General features: G+C 38.4%; 1 protein-coding gene across 15 annotated transcripts in view; it reads right to left on the bottom strand.

The window, feature by feature from the left end:
- The window catches only part of CLASP2 (cytoplasmic linker associated protein 2), a 180,249-nt gene that overhangs the window by 77,974 nt on the left and 88,419 nt on the right, over nucleotides 1-13,856 (bottom strand). For all 15 annotated transcript variants that reach the window (XM_055079794.1, XM_055079797.1, XM_055079795.1 and 12 more), the window contains 5 exons: nucleotides 13,382-13,441; nucleotides 12,133-12,210; nucleotides 10,992-11,159; nucleotides 8,710-8,765; nucleotides 7,471-7,644 (listed from right to left, as the gene is read on the bottom strand). In XM_055079794.1, coding sequence (XP_054935769.1) covers nucleotides 7,471-7,644; nucleotides 8,710-8,765; nucleotides 10,992-11,159; nucleotides 12,133-12,210; nucleotides 13,382-13,441 — 536 coding nt within the window. The remainder of the gene's footprint in view (nucleotides 1-7,470; nucleotides 7,645-8,709; nucleotides 8,766-10,991; nucleotides 11,160-12,132; nucleotides 12,211-13,381; nucleotides 13,442-13,856) is intronic.

The following is a 13,856-nucleotide window of genomic DNA, read 5'->3' as shown; positions in this document are numbered from 1 at the left end:
TTCTTGATGAGTCTGGCTAAAGGTATATCAGTCCTGTTTATCTTCTCAAAGAACCAGCTTTTAGTTTTATTGATCTTTGTTATTGTTTTCTTTGTTTCTATTTCATTTACTTCTGCTCTGATCTTTACGATTTCTTTCCTTCTAATAACTTTGGATTTTGTTTGTTCTTCTTTCTCTAGTTCCTTTAGGTGGTAAGGTTAGATTGTTTATTTGAGATTTTGCTTGTTTCTTGAGGTAGGATTGTATCGCTATAAACATCCAATAGGTTTTGGATCGTCATGTTTTCGTTGTCATTTGTCTCTAGGTATTTTTTGATTTCCTCTTTGATTTCATTAGGCATCTCTTGGTTATTTAGTATTGTTTAGCCTCCATGTGTTTTGTGTTTTTTACATTTTTTTAACTGTAATTTACTTCTACTCTCATAGCGTTGTGGTTGGAAAAGATGCTTGATATGATTTCAATTTTCTTAAATTTACCGAGGCTTGATTTGTGACCCAAGATGTGATCTATCCTGGAGACTGTCCCGTGTGCACTTGAGAAGGAAGTGTAATCTGCTGTTTTCAGATGGAATGTCCTATAACTATCTATTAAATCTATCTGGGCTATTGTGTCATTTAAAGCTTCTGTTTCCTGATTAATTTTCTGTCTGGATGATCTGTCCATTGGTGTAAGTGAGGTGTTAAAAGTCCCCCACTATTACTGTGTTACTGTCGATTTCCTCTTTTATAACTGTTAGCCTTTGCCTTATGTGTTGAGATGTGCCTATGTTGGGTGCATATATAACTGTTATATCTTCCTCTTGGATTGATCCCTTGATCATTATGTAGTGTCCTTCCTTGTCTCTTGTAACAGTCTTTATTTTAAAGTCTATTTTATCTGATATGAGTATTGCTACTCCAGCTTTCTTTTGTTTACCATTTGCATGGAATATCTTTCTTCATCCCCACACTTTCAGTCTGTATGTGTCCCTAGGTCTGAAGTCGGTCTCTTTTAGACAGCATATATATGGGTCTTGTTTTGGTATCCATTCAGCGACCTTGTGTCTTTTGGTTGGAGCATTTAATCAATTCACATTTAATGTAATTATTGATATGTATGTTCCTATTACCATTTTCTTAATTGTTTTGGGTTTGTTTTTGTAGGTCCTTTTCTTCTCTTGTGTTTCCCACTTAGAGAAGCTCCTTTAGCATTTGCTGTAGAGCTGGTTTGGTGGTGCTGAATCCTCTTAGCTTTTGCTTGTCTGTAAAGCTTCTGATTTCTCCATCAAATCTGAATGAGATCCTTGTCAGGGAGAGTAATCTTGGTTGTAGGTTTTCCCTTTCATCACTTTAAATATATCGTGTCACTCCCTTCTGGCTTGTAGAGTTTCTGCTGAGGAATCAGCTGTTAACCTTATGGGAGTTCCCTTGTATGTTAATTGTTGTTTTTCCCTGGTTGCCTTTAATAATTTTTCTTTGTCTTTAATTTTTGTCAATTTGATTACTATGTGTCTTGGCATGTTTCTCCTTGAGTTTCTCCTGCCTGGGACTCTCTGCACTTCCTAGACTTGGATGGATATTTCCTTTCCCATGTTAGGGAAGTTTTCGACTATAATCTCTTCAAACATTTTCTCAGGCCCCTTCTTTCTCTCTTCTCCTTCTGGGACCCCTATAATGTGAATGTTGGTGTATTAAGTGTTGTCCCAGAGGTCTCTTAGGCTGTCTTCATTTCTTTTGATTCTTTTTTCTTATTCTGGTCTGTGGCAGTAAATTCCACCATTCTGCCTTACAGGTCACTTATCCATTCTTCTGCCTCAGTTATTCTGCTATTGATTCCTTCTAGTGTATTTTTCATTTAGTTATTGTATTGTTCATCTCTGTTTGTTTGTTCTTTAATTCTTCTAGGTGTTTGTTCTTTAATTCTTCTAGGTCTTTGTTAAATATTTCTTGCATCTTCTCGATCTTTGCCTCCAGAAGGCTGCCTATCTCCACTTCATTTAATTGTTTCTCTGGGGTTTTATCTTGTTCCTTCATCTGGTTCATAGTCCTCTGCTTTTTCATTTTGTTTATCTTTCTGTGAATGTGGTTTTCATTCCACAGGCTGCAGGACTGTAGTTCTTCTTGCTTCTGCTGTCGGCCCTCTGGTGGATAAGGCTATCTAAGAGGCTTGTGTAAGCTTCCTGATGGGAGGGACTGGTAGTGGGTAGAGCTGGGTGTTGTTCTGGTGGGCAGAGCTCAGTAAAACTTTAATCTGCTTGTCTGCTGATGGGTGAGGCTGAGTTCCCTCCCTGTTGGTTGTCTGGCCTGATGACCCAGCACTGGAGGCTAAAGGCTCTTTGGTGGGGCTAATGGTGGACTCCAGGAGGGCTCATGCCAAAGAGTACTTCCCAGAACTTCTGCTGTCAGTGTCCTTGTCCTCATGGTGAGACACAGCCACCCCCTGCCTCTGCAGGAGACCCCACAACACTAGCAGGTAGGTCTGGTTAAGTCTCCTATGGGGTCACTGCTCCTTCCCCTGGATCCTGATGCACACACTACTTTGTGTGTGCTCTCCAAGAGTGGTGTCTTTGTTTCCCCCAGTCCTGTCGAAGTCCTGCGATCAAATCCCCCTAGCTTTCAAAGTCTGTTTCTCTGGGAATTCCTCCTCCCTTTGCCGGACCCCCAGGTTGGGAAGGCTGACTTGGGGCTGAGAACCTTCACTCCAGTGGGTGGACTTCTGTGGTATAATTGTTCTCCAGTTTGTGAGTCAACCACCAAGTGGTTATGAGATTTGATTTTATTGTGATTGCACCCCTCCTACCATCTCATTGCAGCTTCTCCTTTGTCTTTGGATGTGGGGTATCTTTTTTGTTGAGTTCCACTGTCTTCCTGCCGATGACTGTTCAGCAGTTATTTGTGATTCTGGTGCTCTCACAAGAGGGAGTGAGCACACGCCCTTCTACTCCACCATCTTCTATTTATTTATTTTATTTATTTTTGGCTGAGTCGGGTTTTAGTTGTGGCACATGCGATCTTCATTGAGGCATGAGGGATCTTTCATTGTGGTGCGCGGGCATCTCTCTAGTTGTGCCACATGGGATATTCATTGAGGCATGTGGGATCTTTCATTGTGGTGCACAGGCTTCTCTCTAGTTGTGGCGTGCAGGTTTTCTCTTCCCTAGTTGTGGCGCGCAGGCTCCAGGGTGAGTGGGCTCTGTAGTTGTGGCACGCGGGCTTAGTTGCCCCACGGCATGTGGGATCTTAGTTCCCTGACCAGGGATTGAACCGGTGTCCCTGCGTTGTAAGGCGGATTCTATACCGCTGGACTACTAGGGCAGTCCCTCATTGCTAGCATTTAGAAATACAATTGATTTTTGTATATTGATCTTACCTTCGGTAACTCTGAACTATTAATAAGCTCTAATCGTTTTTTTGAGAATTTCCTAGGATTTTCTATATATAAGACCATGTTTTCGACAAATAGTTTCAGTTCTTTTCCAATATGGATACCTTTTAATTCTTTTTCTGGCCTAACTGACCTGGCTAGAACTTCCACGATAATGCTGTTAGGAAGGGCAAGAGTGGACATTCTTATCTTGTTCCTGATTTTGGGGGAAGCATCCAGTCTTTCATCATGACGTATATACTACCTGTGGATTTTTCACAGATGTTCTTTTTCAGGTTCAGAAAGTTCTCTTCTATACTAGTTTGCTGAGTATTTTTACCATTAAAGGGTGTTGGAATTTGTCAAATGCCTGTTCTGCATCTACTAAGATGATCATGTGATTTTTGTCCTTTATTTTACTATATGGTATATCATATTGATTAGTTTTCATATATTGAAATAATAATGCATTTCCAAGAAGGTAATGTTTCTACCACAGAAAAGTTTTATGAGACTTAAAAGCACTAATCAACCCACTGTTGACATCTTTGTAAACATCTCTGTCCAGTCCTCTATATAAGAACGTTCATGAATATTATTCATAATAATAAAAAAACAGGAAACAACCAAGATGCCCACGAACAGTAGAACAGAAAACTAAATTGCGATATATTCATACAATAGAATATTGTACATAGAAATATAAATAAATGAACTGTAGCTACATGCAACAACATAGATGAATCTTAACGAAAAACCAAAAAACCCCATCTTTGTCCAGTCTTTCACCTATGTATAATTTTATACAAAATAATGAAAGTATCACTCATTGCTTGGTAGGCCATATCATTTGATCTTTGCTAAAAATATGACTTGTTGGGGCTTCCCTGGTGGCGCAGTGGTTAAGAATCCACCTGCCAATGCAGGGGACATGGGTTTGACCCCTGGTCCAGGAAGATCCTACATGCCATGGAGCAACTAAGCCCGTGCACCACAACTACTGAGCCTGAGCTCTAGAGCCCTTGAGCCACAACTACTGAGCCCACAAGCCACAACTACTGAAGCCTGAACGCTCTAGGGTCAGCGTGCCGCAGCTCCTGAGTCCACGCGCAGCAGCAAAGACCCAATGCAGCCAAAATTAAATAAAATTTTTTTTAAAATTAAAAAAAATATGACTTGTTAATGGCTGCATAGTATCTGTAAGGATATACCATAACTTAATCACTGCCTCTTTGTTACACACCAAGGTTGAAGCAATACATCTATCTTCAGAAACATAATGAATATTCCTTTTATTTCTTGGCATAATTATCTATAAATATTGAATTACTGGCTCAAAACTCTCAACGTTTAAAAAAGCTTCAAAGGGGCTTCCCTGGTGGCCCAGTGGTTGGGAGTCCGCCTGCCGATGCAGGGGACACAGGTTCGTGCCCCGGTCCAGGAGGGTCCTACATGCCGCGGAGCGGCTGGGCCTGTGGGCCATGGCCGCTGGGCCTGCGCGTCCGGAGCCTGTGCTCCGCAGCGGGAGAGGCCGCGGCGGTGAGAAGCCCGCGTACCGCAAAAAAAAAAAAAAAAAGCTTCATGGGTATTATTAAAATGCCACTCAGATAAAGTATTCCATGATTACTTCACATCAGCAATTTTAAACACATTCTTTATGAATAGTAGGCACTAACCTTAACTTTCTTGTTGCATTTACAGGTCTTTGAGTTTGCATTTGTTTGATTACAGTGGAGGTCCAACATCTGTTTGGGGGTTTTGGGGGCAATTTTGAAATATGCTTTTCTTGATATATGTAAAATTTTTTTCTATAAAAATAAGCTCAACTGTTTCTCATAGACTTATAAAACTTGTTGACATTTTAGCTTTTTTTGTAGTATTGGCAAAATTTTTTTCCCTTTTAATTTTCAGTCACTTGATTTTATATTTTCACAGTTAAGATTTCAATCCTAAGGGATTTTCCCTCATGGTTTTCTGGCTCTTTACGCTTAGAAATTTCTTCTCCAATCTGAGCTTAGATGAATACTCAACTACTATGTTTTTGTCAAGATGCTTTATATTTTTGTTCAACTTCTTAGTTATCTGGAATAAATTTTTATATGGTATGAAACATGGTTCTAACTTAATTTTGTACCAAATTGTAAGCCATGTGTCTAAACACCATTTACTGTATAATTTATGCTTTCCTCACTGAATGCAGCTATGCCACCTTTATTATGTACCACATTCACACCTAGAATCTCTGCACTTCCTATTGTGTTCCAATGATCTGCCTGCCTAGCGTTCCCTGAGTACTACCCAAGAGAAAGAAAAATGAAGCACAAAACAGAGATAAATAATATGGATAACCAGTCTCAAACTTTTAAGGTTGATGGATATAAAAAACAAACTCTGAATAGCTTTGGGAATATATGTTTAAGCTTTTTTTTTTTTAAACATCTTTATTGGAGTATAATTGCTTTACAATGGTGTGTTAGTTTCTGCTGTATAACAAAGTAATCAGCTATACGCATACGTATATCCCCATATCCCCTCCCTCCTGCGTCTTCCTCTCACCCTCCTTATTCCACCCCTCTAGGTGGTAGCAAAGCACTGAGCTGATCTCCCTGTGCTATGTGGCTGCTTCCCACTAGCTATCTGTTTTACATTTGGTAGTGTATATATGTGTCAATATTATTCTCTTACTTCGTCCCGGCTTACCCCTCCCCGTCCCTGTGTCCTCAAGCCCATTCTCTACGTCTGTGTCTTTATTCATGTCCTGTCCCTAGGTTCATCAGGACCATTTTTTTTTTAAGATTCCATATATATGTGTTAGTGTACGGTATTTGTTTTTCTCTTCCTGACCTACTTCACTCTGTATGACAGACTCTAGGTCCATCCACCTCACTACAAATAACTCAATTTCATTTCTTTTTATGGCTGAGTAATATTCCATTGTATATATGTGCCACATCTTCTTTATCCATTTCCATTTCTCTAGGAGGTGGGTCAAAAAGGATCTTGCTGTGATGGATGTCATAGAGTGTTCTGCCTATGTTTTCCTCTAAGAGTTTTATAGTGTCTGGCCTACATTTAGGTCTTTAATTCATTTTGAGTTTATTTTTGTGTATGGTGTTAGGGAGTGTTCCAATTTCGTTTACATGTAGCTGTCCAGTTTTCCCAGCACCACTTATTGAAGAGGCTGTCTTTTCTCCACTGTATATTCTTGCCTCTTTTATATAAAAATAAGGTGACCATATGTGCATGGGTTTATCGCTGGGCTTTTTATCCTGTTCCACTGATCTATACTTCTGTTTTTGTGCCAGGACCATACTGTCTTGATTACTGTAGCTTTGTAGTATACTCTGATGTCCAGGAGTCTGATTCCTCCAGCTCCGTTTTTCTTTCTCAAGATTGCTTTGGCTATTCAGGGTCCTTTGTGTTTCCATGCAAATTGTGAATTTTTTTGTTCTAGTTCTGTGGAAAATTCCTTTGGTAGTTTGATAGGGATTGCACTGAATCTGTAGATTGCTTTGGGTAGTATAGTCATTTTCACAATGTTGATTCTTCCAATCCAAGAACATGGTATATCTCTCCATCTGTTTGTATCACCTTTAATTTCTTTCATCAGTGTCTTATAGTTTTCTGCATACAGGTCTTTTGTCTCCTTAGGTGGGTTTATTCCTAGGTATTTTATTTATGTTTAAGCTTTGATTGTGATTCAGCTTTGCGGTTTTCCCAGATTTCCAAAAGGCTTTAACTTCTTGGTAAGGGAACTGAAGTTGGAGAAAGAGAATGGAGAAGCTGGGTACCAGACCAAACTCCCTTAGTATCCAGCAGTTGGATGTGGCTGTAGTGCAAAACTTTGAAAATTCTATATGGAAATCATGGAATAAAGAACTGTTCCTTTGATTAAGATTGTTAGGAGGACAACAGGGGGAAAAGTAGAAACAAGGTATTTCAGATACCTCAGAACTACATTGCAAGGACAGAATAATATAAAACATATGGACTATCCTTAACTAGCAAGAATGAAATAGAAATGATAAAGATATCACCATCATCAATCACTGAAATTGATGATGATTCACTGCTTTCCTGAGACGAGGGAGAAAATGTTGTACAATTTCCCATAGTTAGCTGTCTTACCTAGTGATGCGTAGGAACCTGGATTCAGGGCACCTGCACCTAACCGCCCACTTCGTACAGACTGCCCAGCAGCATGATGTGCCTTGGCACCAGCAGCAGCATTCACATCAATATCACTCCGTGAACGCTGTAGGCTTCCTGGAAGGGAACTGGCTTTGCTGCTGCCTGCTGATACTATGAAAAACAAAGCAAAGGTAACCTATATTATTTCAATCACTGCAAACGGCAAAAAAATTATATCAACTTGAAATCACCATGAGATAATCCATGATGACAAATGGTCAAAAAGGAAGTAGTGGCCAAATGGATACTAGAAAGTACTTTGGAGTATTTTAAAATCAGAATGCCTCAGTTTCAACGCTGTTACAACTAATTCTTCTTGGACAATTTTCTCAATATTTCTCTGCCTCATTTCCCCTTTCATAAAATGGGAAAAATAACTATACTTTGTAAAGTTCACAGGACTGTTTTATAGATGAAAGGATGATGTTTATGATTGATGCATGAAAATGAAGCACTGTTACAAGATAAATAGATGACGGCGGGGCTATTTTTTAACTATAAGAATGATGCAAGTAGAACTAGCCTGGGAATAGAATAATTCAGAAAATAATGCAGGTTCTGCCAGTCTTAGGTAATGCCAATTAAGTCATTAAATTTCTGGTCTTAGGTTTTCAGTTTTAATGAGGAGTTTTATAAACTCTGAGTTATGACCCATTAATAGGCTGTGAAATCAACTAAGTGGGTCATGACAGCATTTTAAAGAAATGAAACACAGTAGAAAAGAGAATGCATCACAAGTAAGGGTAAGTAGGCTTCCTGGAACTTTGGATTATACTATATATGTATACTTATATACAATATACGACACAGCATATGTATATTGTATGTATATAATTATATACACTACACTGTATATATGACATGTAGTATATGTATATGGTATACAAACACAGGTACAGTATATAGGTGTGGTATTTACTATGTAAAATGATTTTCTCACTGTGGGTCATGTTAAAACAGTTTAAAAGCTACTGCTTTTAACTGTTTAGCTTTAAAACTGTTCTAATGTGCTTTTAAAACTTTTAAAGTGTAATTTTGTGTTTTAAACTTTTCAACTCTTGATGTAACCCAGAGTGAGAATACCTTTTTACATAGTAACTTTTACTTTATTTATAAAGTCACTTGTACTCTATTAAGTAAAATATGCTATGACTCTTAGTTAAAAAGGCAATTTACCTCTTCCAGCAACAGTTGATGGGTTTGCTGTAGACCATTTGGAAGAAAAAGGGCGGCTGCAAGGTAAAAAGAAATACTTTTAGGAAGACGACATAATTTATCACTCCTCTGACAAAAATTAACGAAATACCATTGAGTTTTCCGAAGAGTTGAGAAGTATTTCTGATTTCAATTTTCCTTTTACAAATCACTTTAGAACAGTTGTTGTCATATGTCAATGGTATCTAAGTTAGCTGTGAAGCAAAAATGAAATAATGAAATAACTAGCATTGAATAAAGACTGTAAGCTCTACAGAAACAGGGACGAGGTTGCTGTTGTTCACTCTGGTCCTCAGCACACACTACCACAGGGAACTCAATAATAGCACTCTCCAACACTTCTACTCTGAGTGAGATATTTTACTTAGAAGGAGAGAAAGGTAGTATTATTGCTAGTACACAAGGAATTCAGTGTAACCAAGGCCTGTCTCACCGAAGTCATAATGGTTGTGGCCATTGGTAACTTGTGCAGTTACCCTGTAGTATAACACCATCTATAGGAGTTCTATTAAGTATTACTGCGTGGAGCAACAGAAACAAAGCTAAGGACTACTGCTGAGGATAACATGTATGATTAGAAAGCAAAACACCTAGAATCAACTCAAAGAATCCACTGCCTCCTTTAATATCTTTTTTGATTATTTATCTTTAATTACTATGGTACTCTGAAGCCCATAAATAAATATCTAAGTATGTGAGAGAGTCTGGAAAGTATATCTATCTATGTATGTATCTATCTATCTATCTGCCACGTTATGTGGCTGTGGGAGTTTTAGTTCCCTGACCAGGGATTGAACCCAGGCCCTGGCAGTGAGAGCATGGAGTCCTGACCACTGGACCGCCAGGGAATTCCCTGTCTACAAAGTTTAAAGGTAAGGGGAAGAGAGGTTAATGACAGAGTGTTGAAAAACATTCTTTAAGTTATTATTATCAAATGGTAAATTTGGTAGTTGGTTATTAAACCCAGTATTATATTATTTTTATAACTATCCCCTAAAATTGTTACTCTAATAGGTTGAGGCAGACCACTTCAAGTCCACAGATTTTAAAGCTGTTTGTTTATGTTTAAAGATGTTCTACTAGAGTAAGAAAATATCTTGTTTAGATCCTTGCTATTCAGAGTATGGTCCATAGACAAAAAGCATTGACATCACCCAGGAGTATGTAAAAAATGCAAAATCTCAGGTCCCATCCCAGATTTACTGAATCAGATTCTGCATTTTAACATGATCTTCAGGTGATTCATATACACTTTAAAGTTTGAGTATAGTTAATTAAAGTAAAGGGAAAAGAAGCAACAAAGCTCATTTGAGGTGAAGGATTTATCACAAATTTAAAGAGAAGTTTAAATAGGTAATTATTCCTACAAGAATTGTTTTTTAAAATCAAATCATATCTGCTTTTACTCCGAAAACATGTAAGTCACTGAACTTTTATTTAGTACAGTACTCACAAGACCCTGTGAGTGCTTCCTTGAATTTTGTGCCCTAGGTGCCTCCCAGTCCCACTTCTGTACCAGAGAGCTGCAAAGGCAAACAGCAATTTTTGTGGGGTTAAGGTCCTGAAGAGATAGGAATTACAGGGAGGTAAACTGACATTCTGTGAGCTGCTCTTCCCTGGGGAAATCTTCAGATAGTTGTGGCCACTGCTAGGGATCTTAGCAGTCTCATAGGGCTAGAGAAACAGAAAATAGGGGTAAGCCAAGGAAGCAAGGGTTTGAGGTAGCCAACATAATGATGAGTGGAGTTACAGAGAAGTGAGTCAGATACTAGATAATTTTGCCCCCTTGAGGGATTTGCTGAAATCTTAAACCGTGCAAGAGGCGAGGAAAGAAGGCAGTGGAGTTTTTACCAGTCACAGTGCTGTGTAAGAGTTCTGAAGATGACTTCTGAATCTCCATTATAATTCTTCCACTACAGTGCCCTAGAAATGGGCTACTTACTATATTGGCTATTTTCCAGGTATTAAGAAAAGCATACAAATTAATGCTTTCCAATCTTTTTCACAGACATGAACATATTCAAACAAAATTTGAATCCCTATACTCTTTACCTAACGAGAAGTTATACAAGTATGTAATCCAACCCCTGAGAAAACAGACCAAAGAAAATAAGCACATTCAGTCATCATTCTTTCAAAAAGGCTTCAAGTGAAAGCAATCAGATATTCAACCATCCAACTTAAGGAACTTTGTGGAGCTGGAGAGACAAAGAAATCAGTAATTATCATTTATATGACCTTACTTGAGACTTTCTTGTGAGCTAGATGAGGACCTGTCTGATTGTGGAAGAGATGCTACACTGCCAGAACTCTTTAAGTAAGTTTGAAGACTCTTCTGATAAGATGGCTCAAGGGAATTATACAGTGTTTCAGCTTCACCAGGAAAGTGGTTTCTAAGACCCATGTAAGTCCTGTAAAACAAATGAACAAACAACAAAAAGTAATAACTTTGCATTATTAGACATTAATCGTAAAATGTGTACGTTCAAGAAGAACAAAGGTTTTTAAGCCCCTAGGTTTTTCTTTTTTTAATTTTTAAATTTATTTTTGGCTGCGTTGGGTCTTCGTTGCTGCACACAGGCTTTCTCTAGTTGCGGCAAGTGGGAGCTACTCTTCATTGTGGTGCGCAGGCTTCTCCTTGCAGTGGCTTCTCTTGTTGCAGAGCATGGGCTCTAGGCACATGGGCTTCAGTAGTTGTGGCTCGTGGGCTCTAGAGCTCAGGCTCAGTAGTTGTGGCACACGGGCTTAGTTGCTCCTCAGCATGTGGGATCTTTCTGGACCAGGGATAGAACCTGTGTCCCCTGCATTGGCAGGTGGATTCTTAACCACTGTGCCACCAGGGAAGTCCCCCATAGGTTTTAAATACACCCACAATATGCCAAATAGAATACTTTCTATATTTAACAAGTTTTGGTAGAAAGACGGCAAGTTTTTGAGAAAAGGAGATCTCCGTTCAAAAGCTGGCTATAATCCTTAGGGTCTGTGTGGCCTGGGGTAAACTCCCAAACTTCAGTTGCCAATATAAGGAGACAGCACCTTTGTGGGATCATTTTAAGGATTAGAAAATAACATATACCTACTGCCCTACACAGTATCAGGTACATATTAAATGTTCAATAAATTAGTTATTTTTATTCACAGCAAAAGTGAGTACGTTATGACGGAACAGGAATACTGTTGAGTATACAAATGACAATGCTAAGTGAACTGTTAAGACACCCAGTACAGATTTAATGGAGAAAAATCAACCTCCATTTTACTAAAGAGCTAATCAAATAGAATACTTGGGACACTTGAATGATATTTTCATTCTCCCAATATAATTCCTGTCAACAAAAAGACCAAAGTATGTTTAAACTGTCAAAAAATACATTATAGACTTACTTTCTCGCCTCCACTCTGGCCTCAGCATCGGCATCATGAATTCCCTTCTTAATAGTTTCAACCAAGACGGCTGCATGTCTATAAAATAAAACACCTTTAGATTCATGTGTAAAACTATGTATTTCACCATAAATGATACTGCCTATACATTTTGCATCAATCACAAAGGGGCAAGGGAGATAAAAAGATAATTAGTACACAATAATAAATCTAAGATTGCACGATTTCCTAATAATCCATCCCATACATTTCATTCATGTATGGTTTCCTTCTGACAAGTCGAACATTGTAAATCTGGACATAATTATTTTTAGATGGAGTCCAGACATATAGCACTCAAATATCAAATTTTTTATGAATTAAAAAAAACCTTTTGTGTGGTTCCCCACTAATCTACCAATGTATAAAATTATTTGCTAATAGTACGATCAGTTATAATCTAACCAAACTGAATAGCAGCTGCCACAAAAGAACTTAAAGAAAACTTGGAATTATGTCATGCCTGCAGTAAACAACAAATTCTATTTTTTAGAAATGGGTTATGAATAGATTTAATGATTTCCATGGCAATGGAAAAATCAGCAACGTGTTCAACATAAATGCATGTATATTCCAAGCTTCAAACTTGAAATTAATGAGAAATACAGCCATGCAAATAGCCAGTGACCAACATTTTCCTCTTGTTCATCTCAGAGCTTCATTAGACGCTGCCCAGTGTAAACTTGACCAATGACAACTGACAACTAGTGTGGAGAAACTTTCCAACAAATCTCTCTCACCTTTTTTTTTAATGGCCACGCAGCGAGGCTTGCAGGATCTTAGTTCCCTGACCAGGGATCGAACCCGGGCCCTGGACCACCACTGGACCACCAGGAAATTCCTCTTTCACTTTTTTAATCTCTTTCCTCTGAAAGGAAGTGCCTTTCTTCTATCTTAAATCATTCATTACTTGATTAATTGCACCTGAGGAAACCTATCTTACGTGACTAGAAATACATTTAAAAATATTTGCCCAATTTAACCTGGAATACCTTATATAACCCATTTACTAAGAGACTCTCACTCACCCCACAAAGAAGAAAATCATAGCTGTAATGAATAAGAGGAGCACCACAGCTTTAAGGGAAAATCAGTGCTAATAACTTTTAAAGCAAAATGAGAAATAATGCAAAACCAGTCACATCAATTTCTACAGAACCGGTGACAATGGGGAGGGGATGGTGGTGGGAGAGGAATAGTCAATGCATACCTTTCCAATGAATGAGTCTGCCACTCTTGTAACAACAAATCTAAAAATTCAAATGAACGCCTGAAAAATAAAAGTTAATTATAACTAAATGTCATAACATTATATTAAGCTATATTAATTTATAACTAAATGTTAATTAACACTTTCCTCTATAATATTCCACTTTGCCCCCTAAATTAAAGCATAAGACATGTTTTTAGATATCTTTACTGTCAAATACTTAATTAATTAATTAATTAAAAATAAATTTCTTTATTTATTTAGTTTTGGCTGCGTTGGGTCTTCGTTGCTGGGCGCGGTCTTTCTCTAGTTGCGGCAAGCAAGGGTTACTCTTCGTTGCAGTGCACGGGCTTCTCATTGCAGTGTCTTCTCTTGTTGCGGAGCATGGGCTCTAGGCACACAGGCTTCCAGAGTTGTGGCTCATGGGTTCTAGAGTGCAGGCTCAGTAGTTGTGGCGCACGGGCTTAGTTGCTCC

Source organism: Physeter macrocephalus, chromosome 18 (genome assembly GCF_002837175.3).
Source record: "Physeter macrocephalus isolate SW-GA chromosome 18, ASM283717v5, whole genome shotgun sequence".
Classification (NCBI taxonomy): domain Eukaryota; kingdom Metazoa; phylum Chordata; class Mammalia; order Artiodactyla; family Physeteridae; genus Physeter; species Physeter macrocephalus.
This window is presented reverse-complemented; position numbering and strand designations above follow the sequence as displayed.